The sequence below is a fragment of the Globicephala melas genome, chromosome 15, assembly GCF_963455315.2.
Source record: "Globicephala melas chromosome 15, mGloMel1.2, whole genome shotgun sequence".
In the NCBI taxonomy this organism is placed as follows: Eukaryota; Metazoa; Chordata; class Mammalia; order Artiodactyla; family Delphinidae; genus Globicephala; species Globicephala melas.
In genome coordinates, this window is record NC_083328.1 from 16,761,069 (window position 1) to 16,774,873 (window position 13,805).

The following is a 13,805-nucleotide window of genomic DNA, read 5'->3' on the forward strand; positions in this document are numbered from 1 at the left end:
TGAGGTCGGGAGGTCGTTTGTGGTAACATGTAACTTTTCCTTCCATGTTATCATTTAAAAGAGAAAGATGATTAAAGAAAAACAGTTGGGAGGAGGGATGATACCCATTAAAAATCTTCATTTATTTCAACTCTCTTCCAATCATTGCCTTCCTGTGCACACTTTTTTCCAAAAAACCTAATTATAATCATATTGCTCATTTCATTTTGCATTCTGTTTTTTCCCCCCCACTTAACCTTTATATTATATTTCTATAAGTGGTTGTACCATTATTCACCAAGCCATTCTCTTATTCTTACATTAAAGTTGTTTCTGTCATTATTCTTTGGTGGAGACAATGGTGTTATAGAAAGTTTTTGCACCTACACCTTTTTGTTTCTGTTAAATTATGTAGCTGTTAAATTATGTTCCTAGGAATGGGATTATTGTATCATAAAATTTGAATATTTTATTATTCTCATTGCCAAATTGCTCCAAACCTTTGTTTAAAAGCAGAGTTTCTTGTTTGAGGGAGATAGCTACTGTTGGATGAAAACCAGTTTGTTTTGTGTATAGATTGTTAACTTACAAGATGTATACTTGTTTTTCAGAATCTGATCAATAAAATGTGGCTTGGGGTCCCATCTCAGGATAAGATGGAAATCCGTAGCTGCCTGCCCAAACTCCTCTTGGCTCACCACAAGACCTTACCTTACTTCATCCGGAACAAGCTCTGCAAAGTGATTGTTGACATTGGCCGTCAAGATTGGCCCATGTTCTACCATGACTTTTTTACTAACATTTTACAGGTAAGGAGATAACCTATGGAAACTTTATCTTGTAAGTAATTTGTTTGAAGAAGTGATTATTTTCTTGTCTTGAAGAGGATTTTTAAGATGAGCATTTTGGAACTGCAGTGGTGAGGTCATTGTGGGGTGGATTATCTCATTCACTTAACCTTGTGTTCCTGAGATGTGTTGTACCTTGGTGCAGTGGAGAAGGTGGGGGATGGGAACCCCAATCACTTTGTTAACTTCTTGTGAAATTTTGTCCAGCAAGTATTTGAAAGCCTGTTAGGTACCGTGCCAAGTGTTGGGTGCCAGGATGAGGCCTTTGATAGTTATAGTTTAGTGGGGAGAAAGCGATGGAAATAATAATTACCCAACAATATGTTAATGACTGTAGCGAAGTATTGTGCCAAGTGCAGTGAGGACACGGCATTTAGACTCAAGGAGCTGAGGTGTTTTCAGTGTTGCTGGTGATGAGATGTGAGGTGGTGGCTTGAGTGGTAGAGTGAGAGGCTAGGCTGATGGACAGGGCCAGAGCAGGGAGGGCTTTGCGTTTGCAGGGGGCATCAGTGTTTAATTCGTAGTCCTTACTCGAGAACTAATGAAAAGTTTGGAGAAGGGAGACAACGTGGCCACATGTTTATGTTGGAGTGACGACTTCGGCAGCAGTGTGGAGTCTGGATTGCAGAGGGGTGAGGCCGGAGCGAAGGAGACCTGGAAGGCTGCTGCTGGAGAAGTCTGAGTGAGCCCAGGGGCCTGAGCCAAGCCGGGGCTTACCTGCTGGACAGCAGCGAGGCACGGAGGCGGCTTTGGGCAGGGACTAGGCTGTAGGGAGGAGGGAAGGAGGAAGCTAGAATGCCTTCCAAGTTCCTGGCTCAGATGGCAGATTTTCTAGGCCATCTGAGGAAATGGGGTTGGGTAGAAGATGGTGAATTCAGTTTGGCAGAAAATGCATTTAAGATTTGCGTGTTCCTTCTGTGCACGTCTGGTGAGACATTAGGAAATGTGGATCTGGGGTTCAGGATTTGGAAGTCATCCGGGAATAGGGGGGACCTAAAAGCCAAGAGGGCGATGCTTTTGTTCATTTGATTCCTGTGATAAAGTTGGAAATGTTTATATTATCGAGGCAGTCTGGGTATGTAGGAAATGGGTATTATGTACAGATTATAGAAATAAAATTCTTTGAAAATTGGTTATAGTCTTAGTGACGGCAGAATCTTCCAGAACAATACCCTTTTCTAATGTTCTGCTTGCTCTCCCTGCAAACCGTTTGAATGATGCAGCAATTTAAAAAATTCAGCATCCATATTGCTTCTTTTGGATCACCTCTCAAGGTGGCACAGAAGTTCTTCCTTCAATATTATTTTGTTTTGTATGGTGATTCATTTATCTAGAGATTTATTGAATTGTTATTGTAAAGGAGATTCATGCATTTATTCCATAAACTATTTGTTGAATACCAGCCATGTACTAATAACTAGGTACGTTGGGGGATATAGTAATGAACAAATAGCTGCCTTCATGGAGCTTATAATACCAAGGGGGAGGCATCAGTAAACAATAAGCAAATAAATTCTTTCAGGTAGGTATAAGTATTGTGAGAAAACTAAATCTAGGGTGAGGAGGAGTGAATATCAGAGGTGTTATTTAGATGGGACGATCATGGAAGCCTTTTCTGAGAAGCAGACTCTTGAGCGGAAACTGAGTGGAAGTGATGGAGTGAGCCATGTGGGCTTCCAGGGGAACAGTGTTGTAGGCAAAGGGAATAACAGTGGAAAGAACCCGAGGAATGGCAAGGAGGTGGGGAGCCTGCAATGGTGGGTTAGGAGGCCAGAGGCTTTGCTGGCTCTCTCTGACACGCTTCCTTTCACTCCAAGTTGAAAAGCAGTTGTGGTAAGTCTCCATGGCTCTCTGAGAGGGAGCGAGGAAGTCCATGGAGATGGAAAGAACCAGGAAGGTGGGGGGGTCTGAGTGGATTCCATCCTGGGTTGGTCAGTGGTGTGTCTTGTGTGAAGCAGCAGTGGAATGTGAGCCAGACAGAGAGCTGAGTCTTGTCGGCAACAGTGAGGAGAAGCCATGTTTTCGCCCAGCTGGGATCATTTCCTTCGGTGAAAAGCAGACATTTCTTGTCTGCCCATCAAGTATGATTAATGATGATAAATGAGAATTTGGAAGAGCATTTTTAGGTGAGGTGCTCATGGAGATTTCAGAAGGGTAGCTGTCTTCCTCTCTTGCCCACCACCTCCCGCTTTCCACCCTTCAGAAATGACTCCTTTCACCCCATGCAGCCTTCATGACTTTGAAACACCCCGTAGTGGAAGGGGCACTGGACTGGGAGGCAGTGGGTTTGGGGTCTGTGTCCATTTTTGTCACAGATCACCTTGATTTTAGTAACTCCTATGTGAGCCTCCATTTCCTTCTGTGTACAACGAGAGGATTGGACTAAGTGATCTTTAAAATTCTTTCCAGTTGTATTATTCCCCGCTTCTTATTCATGCATGAGAACCAGTCAGTGGCATGAAAGCCATGTCAAGAATGATTGGTGCTAAATTGCTGACATTTCTGATAATGATAATAAAATCTTTTCTTTAGGCATTGGTAAACAAGACCAAACTGGTTCTGGAATCAACTTCACAATTATATGATCTGTTGATTAAACCATCTGAAAGGTTTTTTTTGGCTTAGTTCCATTATGGCCTGCGGTCTGGGGTGCATAGCCTTTTTTTTTTTAATTCTGTAACATTTGGCCTGGGGCATCTGTGCAGTTTATGCCATAATTATGATGACTGTCATACCAGGCAAAGAGGAGTTGATTTGGGGCCCCAGAAAGATACCTACAATTCTGTGTGTTGGTATAGCCTTTCTAGGCCACTGGAGAAGGAATCATTGAAGTGAGAACCGACCCCTGTTCTTCCCACCTCCCCCAGCCGCCTGCACTAGCACATACATCACACCTTTCTAGAGTCTGTTCTTCAGAGTCCTGGAATCTGCTGAGCTGGACTTCTGGTCACATTGTGCCTGGGGCCAGATACTTAAGGGGCAAGCATCGAAAAGAAGCATAGAAAGAATTTTGATGTTTCTTCTCTGATTGGCTGGTATGATAAAAATTTCTGAAGCTAACACTAAGCACCTGAAATTGATTTGCAACCTGAAGGTGCTTATTCTGTATTAAAATAAATTGCAGAGATTACCTATGTCATGAGCTTTAATTATGTATGTGAAGATGGTGAAAGGAAGCACTCTTTTAATAAAAAGCTTTCTGGAAACAAAGCTAGTGAGAAGGAAAATTACACATTTTATCAGGCTGTTCTTTCAAGTAAAGAATAATTTTCAGCCAGCTTCTTGTCTGACTCTTCCCTTCTCCCAAATGATGAGAGAAAGGAGGACCTTTAAGATACATTTTCCATACTCTAGGGATTTTTTATTTCTGGAGAGCACAGAAGCATTTCATATGTACAAGAAAGTATTGCCCAGTGGACTATTTGGTAATGAGTCATTCCCAGCTGAGAGAGTAAGAATGAGGTCTTGGGGGAAAATAGAGACAAAAGGGGTGGAAGAGAAAGAAGGAAATGAAAGGGGAGAAGTAATAGAAATCTTTTAAAATACAGATTGATAATCCAAAGGTGTGAGTGAGAAGGGATGCTTATAAAGTTCTATTCACGTTATCATGTAAAGAAAAATTGTTAGAGGAGGGATTTCCTGTTTCTCCTCTACTGCATTATCTGAATTTTAAGTCGATGTTAGAAATAGCCCGAACTTGTAGCAAATGAAGAGAAAATTTGTGGAGGATGTACTTGAAGTGTTAGCTGATTTAATAGAGAGCATTTTCAACACACTATTGCTTGCTGCTGAGGGCAGTTGAATTTCTCTTTAAGTTCTCAATATTGAGTCCTGCTCTTCGGGGATGTGCTTTTGCTTGGTCTGCAATGGGAAGAGTTGTTTTCAAGGACAGGAAAGTGCCCTGTGTTTTTTGAAGTGGAGAATATCCTTTCTATCTGGGTGTAGTTCCTGACCTCCTCTTCCCTAAGGCTTATATTTTATAGATTGAGTAAATAAAAAACTTATTTTTATCAGGGAATGAACTACATTTAAAGTTAACTATGATTAAAGAAAATGGTCAAGTTTTTCAATTTGTTTGCTCTTTCATAGATTGTAGCATATAACCCAGTAGGATTTTAATGGTACCTTGATTACTTTTACCGTTTCTGGAAACTAAAAAATAAATGCTTTGAATATATTGAAATTGATAAGAAAGGTATAAGTAGTGTTATGCTGTTGAAAGTGTACCTTTTTTTGTCTCTTGTTTAAGGAAACTTTCCTATGGCATAGTGGATATTGCAGGTGATAGAAAAAGTACCTTAATTTGCTACGTAGGTATTTGCAAAGTCCACCGTATCAGTATCATAGTTTAATGACGTGTATGTGTGTTTCTGCTCTGCCACATGTTTAATCTTGAACTCTTATGAAGCATTCAAAGCTTGGAACTGTAAACTTGATTTAACACCTGAATGTTGGAAAGATATCACAAATTGGTTTACACATACCTTAATCACTAATATAGTAACCTGGGCAGAGTAACCAAGGCTCTGTTGGGAGTATGGACATGTATAAAAATTGTCATGTTAGGTGTAAAAGAGCATTGCTTTCTTGTTGTTTTTAAGTTCATGGTGTTATTTAGAATTCTGTCTTTAAAATAAGATGAGAATATATTTTGAATGGTTAAAAAGGTACATAAGTGTACTCAGTCATTTTTCTAAAGGTTTGATTTATGTAGCCTGTTCATGTAAGATTAAACACACAGAGGTACAGTTGACATTCTGTATTCACAGGATTTGAACCCTCCTGTATGAGGGCTGACCACACGACACCATTGAATATAAGGGACTTGAGCATCCTTGGATTTTGGTATTCACGGGGGTCCTGGGAACCCCCCCCCACGGATACCGAGGGACGACTGTACTTCATAGGTTCACCATTTGTCGTCTTCTTTGTACCTTAATTAGCCAGGCACTCTGCTCAGAAACTTACTTTTTCCTGGCAGTTGATCCAGTCCCCTGTGACAACTCCCCTCGGGCTGATCATGTTGAAGACAACTTCAGAAGAGCTGGCTTGTCCCCGTGAGGACCTCAGCGTGGCTCGGAAGGAGGAGTTGCGAAAGCTGCTGCTGGAACAGGTGCAGACAGTGCTTGGGCTACTGACAGGTGAGCAGCTGGGTGGCACCAGAAGGCAGAGGCCTGCCTGCAGATGCCCGGAGTGCAGGCCCTGGCACTCAGAATTTTTGAGCAGTTGCCTTAGCTGTTACTGAGACCGAACGTAAAAACACAAAGAATGTGGTGCCGTATTCCCAGCACCTAGCCCAGTATCTAGCACACGGTAGGGTCTCAAAAAATGCTTGTAATTTATTTTCCTTTTAAAGTCTTTATTTTGTCGTCACTATAGCCATGATTAATGTGGTATAGACAGGGTCATAGGAATGTGATTGAAATGCTGATTACTGCATTCTGAGTAAGGTGGGTGGCAGGCACTTTATTTAAGATGATTTGAATTTAAATCAGGAGAAGTTGGAGGAGGAGGAGGAAGATGTGAACATTTCGAATTCTGAGTAAGGAAGTGAGACCAGGTGTGGAGTCAGCACCCTGTGCGCCAGGTTGTAGTTGTATATAGCGTTTGCTTCGTCATCTGGTCTGTTGTGTTAGAGCCTCGTGACTATGAGTGAAGAGTAAGAATAAACAGAAAGCAAACTGCAGAATGAGACAGGAGGGTAGGAAGAGAACGGAGCCCCTGTGTCTCGAGGGAGACAGGGCAAGGGCCGTGCCCGCTGTGCTGTCAGTGGAGCTGCTGGTTCTGGGCGGTGTTGGGCCACAAGGCTGAGCCGCGCGCTGGAGGGAATGTTGTAGGGACCAGAAGGGTTTCTGTCTCCAGCTCTTCTACTCAGGCTGCTTCTTGGATATCTAGGGACTTTTTTTTTTTTTTTTTTCCTGCATGTGTTACAAAAGCAGTCGTCATGAGGTGGGCACTTAAAATTGGTTATAAGAGTGTTTTGATTAAAAGTAAACTTGTCATTTACCACCCCCCCATCCTCCCCCAAATCCCTAGGGGAAACCCAAACCTCAGAGCATTTATTCATTCAAAGCATATTCATTGACATCCACAATTAGATGTTAAATTTCTGGAGTTAGGGACCATGTCTGATATCTCTGTGTCCTACTTTTGCAGACACTAAAATTTTTTGAATTGAGATATAATTCACATATCATAAAATCTACCATTTTAAAGTGTAGCAGCTCAGTGGTTTTTATTATAGTCACAAGGTTGTGCTACTATCACATTGTCTAATTCCAGAACATTTTCATCACCCCAACCTCTGGCAACCATTAGTGTATTATCTGTCTCTGGTTTTTCCTATTTGGACTTTTCATAAAAATAGAATCATAGAATATGTGACCTTTTGTGTCTAGCTTCTTTTACTTAACATGATATTTTCAGTGTTTTCCATGTTATAATATTAAATATTTTGAGAACAGAATATTTTTAAAAGCTTTTATGATCATCTTATGTACCAGGTTCTGTAAGGAGATATAAAGAGGAATAAAACATAATCCCTGCCCTCTAGTAAGGTATACTCTAGTACGGGAGAAAGACAATGTGTTAAGAGTTATGGTAGAGGTATGTTTTATGTGCAGGCAAAACTGAGCAGGGAAAACTTCCTGGAGGAGGTGACAGCTGAGTGGAATTCTGAGAGACAGACAGGTAGCAGTTAGTTAGTCTGGTGAAAGGTCAAGTTGGATTGGAAGGGGGAGAGCAGTTCAGAGGTTAAGAAGGAGAACACATGAGAAAGGAACAGCTAGTAAATAGTGCAGTGTGATGAAGCCTGCGTGTGGGGTGGGGGTGAGGCCGGACAGGGAGAGCAGAGGCCAGATGCTGAGATTGTGCGGATGGTACTGTTGACTGGTGAGGAGCATGAGAATATTAGTGGCAGGTTTGTGGGGGAAGATAAATTGAGTTTGGAATATCCAAGTGGTGGTGTCCAGAAAAAGCAGTTAGACATAGAGACAGTTGTTTAAATACTGATTCTTGATCAAATATATCAATACATTGTTTTTCTAAATCTGATTTTTATATGTTAGGTTTTATTTCTCTCTTAAACTCAGTTTCTCCTTTCTTGGTAGGTATCTTGGAGACTGTCTGGGACAAACACAGCGTGACTGCTGCCACCCCACCACCATCCCCAACCTCAGGAGAAAGTGGTATGGTCTGCACCACACATTGTGTTCCTCTTTTTAAATTCAGTTGGGGGTCTCAGCAGGGTAGCAATTGCTTATCTATGCCAGACACAGATGCACATTCTTCCTTAATCTATTTTCGGCCTCTCTGCCCTTATCTTCTGAGTAGCTGACTTTCTTAGTTCCTTGTAAGTACATGTACTTTCTAATATAATATTTCGAACAACATAGCTTGTTTCTTCCTTGCCCATCAGGAAGGTGGCACCTTCAGCTTATGACTGCTGTCCCTCCTGGCTTATTTTTCCCTTTTTCTCATATTTCATGGCTGTATTGCTCATGCTGAGGTTGGTATGAGCCTGTGGGCGTGATGGGTCTGCTTTGCAGTCATGCAGGGGTCAGGTCATAGGAGGTGGGTGGCAGCCCGAAGGAGGGGACGTGGGCATATGGAGTGCTTCTTCCTCATGGGCTCAGGGAAAAGTCATCTTGGCCTGGACAGATTGGGAACCAGTGTGCAGTAATCAGCATTGACTTTACAAAAGTTCGGATTTATTTGATCAAGTGTGGGCATATTTACAGTGGCCATTAAATAGTTTACTGGTGGCTAGTTATTGTCCATAGTTATATTAATATCTGTTTCAAAAGTCAGAGTGCAGTTCACCTAAAAATGGCTACTTTCAAGGATGGATGGAAAGAGGAAATTGTGTCTGAGCAGGAACTTTTCACTTCTAAATGGCTTCTGTTTACGTTAAATGGTCACAAATTCTTTTCAAGTAGAGTACATCCTGTGAAATGACACATACTACTTCCTCTACTGTAAAGGTTGATGTGGCTAATGAGAAGTGTTTCCTCATCTTTCTCCTTTACCTCAAGGAAATAGGCTGTTGAAATCAGACATCTCTGAGCCCTAGCTGTTTCATGTAGCCTGTTGTTAATATGTGGAAGTTGAAATTCTTGCAGAGTTGCTGTAGAATTGAAAATACATCATGAAGTTTTGAGGACTGCTTACAGTTTACTAATTTATTTCAATTCTATTTATCATACTTGGATTAAAAACTGTTAGTCATTTGTCATACTTCTTAGGTTAAAAACTATTACAGAGTTCTAGAGTATAGTAAAAGCCTACAGGAAATTGAACTTTATTTGTACTTGGTGGCAAACCTTCATTTTCAAAGTGGATATTTGAGGTGACTTAGCAGATTTATATTTTGCAATATTTGAATGATTAAAGAAAAAATTGCAAAGATGCAGAGATTTGATTTTTGAGTATATACCTTGGAATCTCTTACAGTTTGGCTGATCTTAAAATTTGTCATCTCAGGAATTCCCTGGTGGTCCAATGGTTAGGACTCCGTGCTCTCACTGCGGAGGGCCCGGGTTCAATCCCTGGTGGGGGAACTAGAATCCCACAGGCCGTGTGGTGTGGCCAAAAAAAAAAAATTTGTCATCTCATTTCAATAGTAGTTTGCAAAAATTGGTTCTTTTGATAGTTGAATACTATCTTAGTATCCAGGTTAAGTGAGCAGCAGCAGTTTACTTTAGTAAAACTTGTTTTTCTGACATCGTTTTCCAGTACCAAAAGTTGTGAGTTTTAGTTGGCTTCTTTCAGGTACATGTTCTGAGCTAACTCAGTTGATACTTTGATAGACTTATATCCTGGAGGCCAGGTTGGAGAATATTAGATAATACAAATCAAAAATAAATGCTTGACTCTTTCATGTTTTGCCTAGGTTTTGTTTATGAGGTTAGGGGAAATAAAATAAGAACTCAGTTGACATTCCATACAAACAAAACCTAAAAATATGATGAGTGCTTTTTGAGAGTTGCCTCTTAGACACTATTAAAATTTTTGAAGTCTTGAATTTTAGTGTTTGAGAAAAAGCAGAATAAATTGAAACTGGTGGGGGGGTGGACTAGGGAGTTAAATAAGCTTTTAAGTTGGTACACTTCCTCTTTTTAAAAAAAATTGCATGTTCACTTGTTAACTCTCTTTGTGAGAGTTGTGAGTGAAGTCATCAGATTTTGCTTCACTATATGGGCAAAAATGCTAATGATTTAATCAACATTTATTTTGATGCTTTTGCTCAACTGCCTTTGTGCCCTTAAGACACCAAGTTAAGTGGTAAAATGTCTAGAAAATTCTTTAGCTCTCTTGACTGTGAGTTCAGTTTTATGGAGGAAATTCTGAGAAACCATGGGGCCCAGTGAATAAACTCAGATAATTCCTAAACATACCCCATCAGCAGTCCCTGCCAGACTCTCACTGCCCGGCCCAGCTACCCATCAGACTTGGCCGCGTGGGCTTTTGGTCTCTTTTCTCATATGTTTTCTTGTAATGTCATTTTCTGTCTGATCACTTTCAAAGAATAAAACCCAGGGACTAGTCCCTCTGACAACTGCTCTAACAGTCTGGTTATAGAAAAAATTTTGACAGGTGTGTGTAGTTCGTTTCTCAGAATAGTTCCCCAAATTATTGCCTCATCTCTTAAACTCACCTCACTAGACCAGAATCCTGTGAAATTGATGATGGTTTTCTCTCTTATTTACAAAAAGGAAGCTGGGGTTCATGGCGGGTAACTTGCCAGAGGTCACATCACCAGTGAGGGGTGGGACAGTGACGTGAACCCATCATTCCCAGTCGAGGTGCACTGTCTTTCTTCTGAGTTTGCTGTCTCGGTCACTCTCACCATTTCTGCCTGCCTCCTCCTTCCCCTGGTTGAGTCCTGGCTCGCTGCTTACTTGGTTTACCTTCTCTGACCTTGGATGTCCTCTCTGTAGAAGAGCAGCTCTGCTCTGAGGAGTGAGTGAGGGGAGGTGTGGATGTACCGTCTGTATGCCGTGGTGCGGCTTCCTTCTTTGCTCGTGCAGCCTCAGCCCTCTTCCTTAGTTACTCTCCTCTTGTCCTTGCTTCTTTTTGCTTGGAAAATGGGAAAAAATGTGAACAAAACGAAATTACATAAATACTGTAGTTCTGAGCTAGCTTTGTTCTGTAATAAAAATTAAGGGGCCATATCGGTCTTGCACACATGGTATTTAGTTTTAAATATAGATGTGTATATATACTGGCGATGGAAAGTTTTTTAGGGTGAAGATGTCTTAGCCCTAATTGATTACGACCAGTTTACGCCTTCTGGTTTTTCCCCAAACTCTTTATAAGATGCACATGTTCGGGTACTTGCAGATCTTTTCACCTGTAGAAAAATGGGACTTTGGATCACAACTCTTTTGATCTTGTTTCCTCCTCCCAAGGGTTCCTTAAAAAGAGTTTCTCCCCATTTTACTGGACTGAGGCTACAGTTAGGTCGGAGGTTCTTAGTTGGGGTGATTTAGCCCTGCAGGGGATATTTGGCAATGTGGAGAAACTTCTTGGTTAACATAACTGAAGAAAGAGTAAGTACTACTGGCGTCTGGTGAGTGGAGGCCAAGGATGCTGCTAAATATCCTTCAGTGCACAGAACAGTAAAGAATTATCCAGCCCCAAATGTGAATAGTGCTGAGGTTGAGAAACTCTTAGTGAATGTAGAACTGAATAGAACACATGTGGAATTTCAATAAGTAAGAAAAGAAGAAAGCTGAGGGGATCTTTGTATGAAAGCCCATTACAAGTGTCCCAGCCATGTCTGGGTTACTTCCAAGTCAGTAAATGCCCCAGAGTGGCCTACGTACTGCTTGGGGCGTGGGTGTCTGTTGCCGCCAGGGCCTGGCCCAATTCAGGGACGATGAAGTTGGTCACAGGTTTTTTAAAATCGAGGAGCCCTCTTACAAGTCCTCTTTATAATCAAGAGCTTGTTAAAGCTGTCTCAGCATAGCTTTGGAAATGCTGCAGCATGAAGCAGGGTCTCTGTTCTGTGGCGATGCCTTCACTTGGATTAAAATATAATTTTGGGGCTTCCCTGGTGGCGCAGTGGTTGAGAGTTCGCCTGCCGATGCAGGGGACACGGGTTCGTGCCCCGGTCTGGGAAGATCCCACGTGCCGCGAAGCGGCTGGGCCCGTGAGCCATGGCCGCTGAGCCTGCGCGTCCGGAGCCTGTGCTCCGCAACGGGAGAGGCCACAACAGTGAGAGGCCCGCGTACCGCAAAAAAAGAAAAAAAAGAAAAAATATATATAATTTTGGAAAAAATTCTTCTATGATTTACTAAAATTCCCTGAAACATTTAAAGTTGAGTAAAATAATTTTTATCGAGAAACGACATTAAAAGATACTTGTTTTGAGGGGAAAAAATAGTCAGAGATCATCCTATCCACATAAACAGGTTTTTACCTTTGCATACTCCCGTTCAGTCTTTGTCCTTGTGCTTGTATCTTTCTATAGTTTCTGTCATGGTGTACACATGCTATTTTACATGTGACTTTGGATCTTACATATTTTTCTATTTTTGAATATTAGCTTTCTGACTGATCATTTTTCTTGGCTGCATAATCTTTCCTGACCTGGCTTCTGGGAAGGAGCATAGGCTTTGGGGCTAGACTTGGGTTTTAGTTTTAGCTCTGCCTCTGACTAGCTGAGGAACATGGGGGAAATGCCTCATCTATCTGTGTTTGAGTTATTCTAACTGTCTGTAAGTGCAGATAATCGTAATACCTACTTTAGAGCTGGGAGCATTAAATGAGAATATGTAAAGTGCTTGGTGCAGCACCAAGCAAATAATAATAGCACATGAAATGGTAGCTGTTCTTTTTTTTTTTTAACATTTATTTATTTATGGCTGTGTTGGGTCTTCGCTGCGTGCGGGCTTTCTCTAGTTGTGGCGAGCGGGGGCTACTCTTTGTTGCGGTGCGCGGGCCTCTCATTGCAGTGGCTTCTCTTGTTGCGGAGCACGGGCTCTGGGCACCCGGGCTTCAGTAGTTGTGGCTCTCAGGTAGAGCGCAGGCTGAGTCGTTGTGGCGCACAGGCTTAGTTGCTCCGCGGCATGTGGGATCTTACCAGACCAGGGCTCGAACCCCTGTCCCCTGCATTGGCAGGCGGATTCTTAACCACTGTGCCACCAGGGAAGTCCTAGTAGCTGTTCTTAACATCAGTGTTATCATTGATGTGTTGCTTTCCCCACACCCCACCTTAGAATTCCATTCTGGAAAAATTCTTCTGAGCTGAAGAATAGGGCCAACTTTTTTGTTTTGTTTTTGTTTTTAAAGCCAGAATTTATTTCTATTTAAGAATGTTCAAGAGACTTTAAAAAGGCCCAAGGGCCCAACAGTGTCCGGGTTTAGTATAAGATCATACTGAGGTGGTGTCTGTTGGTTCCTCCATTGCTAAAGCCTCAATTTGATCCTGGTTGGTAAATGCCCTGATAATTCTAATAGTTGGGTAATGGTGATTTCCTCTAACTGGCATCTTTCATAAATGGCCGTCAGTCCATGAACGATGAAAAAAGCAATACCAGAAACAACCATTGATAGAAAGTTGTATGACTCAAGTGGAAAGCCACCACAGCAATTCCAAAAATCAAAATTATTAATCCAGTAATAAACAAACTGAAACGTTTGCAGATTCTGCTTGAACATCCTTCTTGCATTATTCTTTGAAACCAGGTCTTCTGATTACCAGCTTGAGTAGCTGAGATCATGATGAGTCTCATCTGGTATCAAATGCAGCTCTTTCAGAATAGAAACCAGCAAACACCTTTCAAGACAGATGCCAGAGGACAGCTTTTTAATCTAGTTTTAACAATGGAAATTAAACTCTTATTAATAAATCACAAAATCCTCATTTTAATGGCTGAGGAGATTGAGGCTGAGAAACGTTAACTACTCTGTTCATATTAATCCAACATTAGTATAAGGCAGCAGTTCTCAATAGGTCTGGGGACCCCTGGAGGT

General features: G+C 41.6%; 1 protein-coding gene across 3 annotated transcripts in view; it reads left to right on the forward strand.

Annotated features, from left to right (window-relative positions):
* Nucleotides 1-13,805, forward strand: part of XPO6 (exportin 6) — a 107,027-nt gene that overhangs the window by 38,294 nt on the left and 54,928 nt on the right. For all 3 annotated transcript variants that reach the window (XM_030871585.2, XM_060284231.1, XM_030871586.3), the window contains exons 4-6: nucleotides 591-788; nucleotides 5,809-5,968; nucleotides 7,937-8,014. In XM_030871585.2, the coding sequence (XP_030727445.1) occupies nucleotides 591-788; nucleotides 5,809-5,968; nucleotides 7,937-8,014 (436 nt within the window). The remainder of the gene's footprint in view (nucleotides 1-590; nucleotides 789-5,808; nucleotides 5,969-7,936; nucleotides 8,015-13,805) is intronic.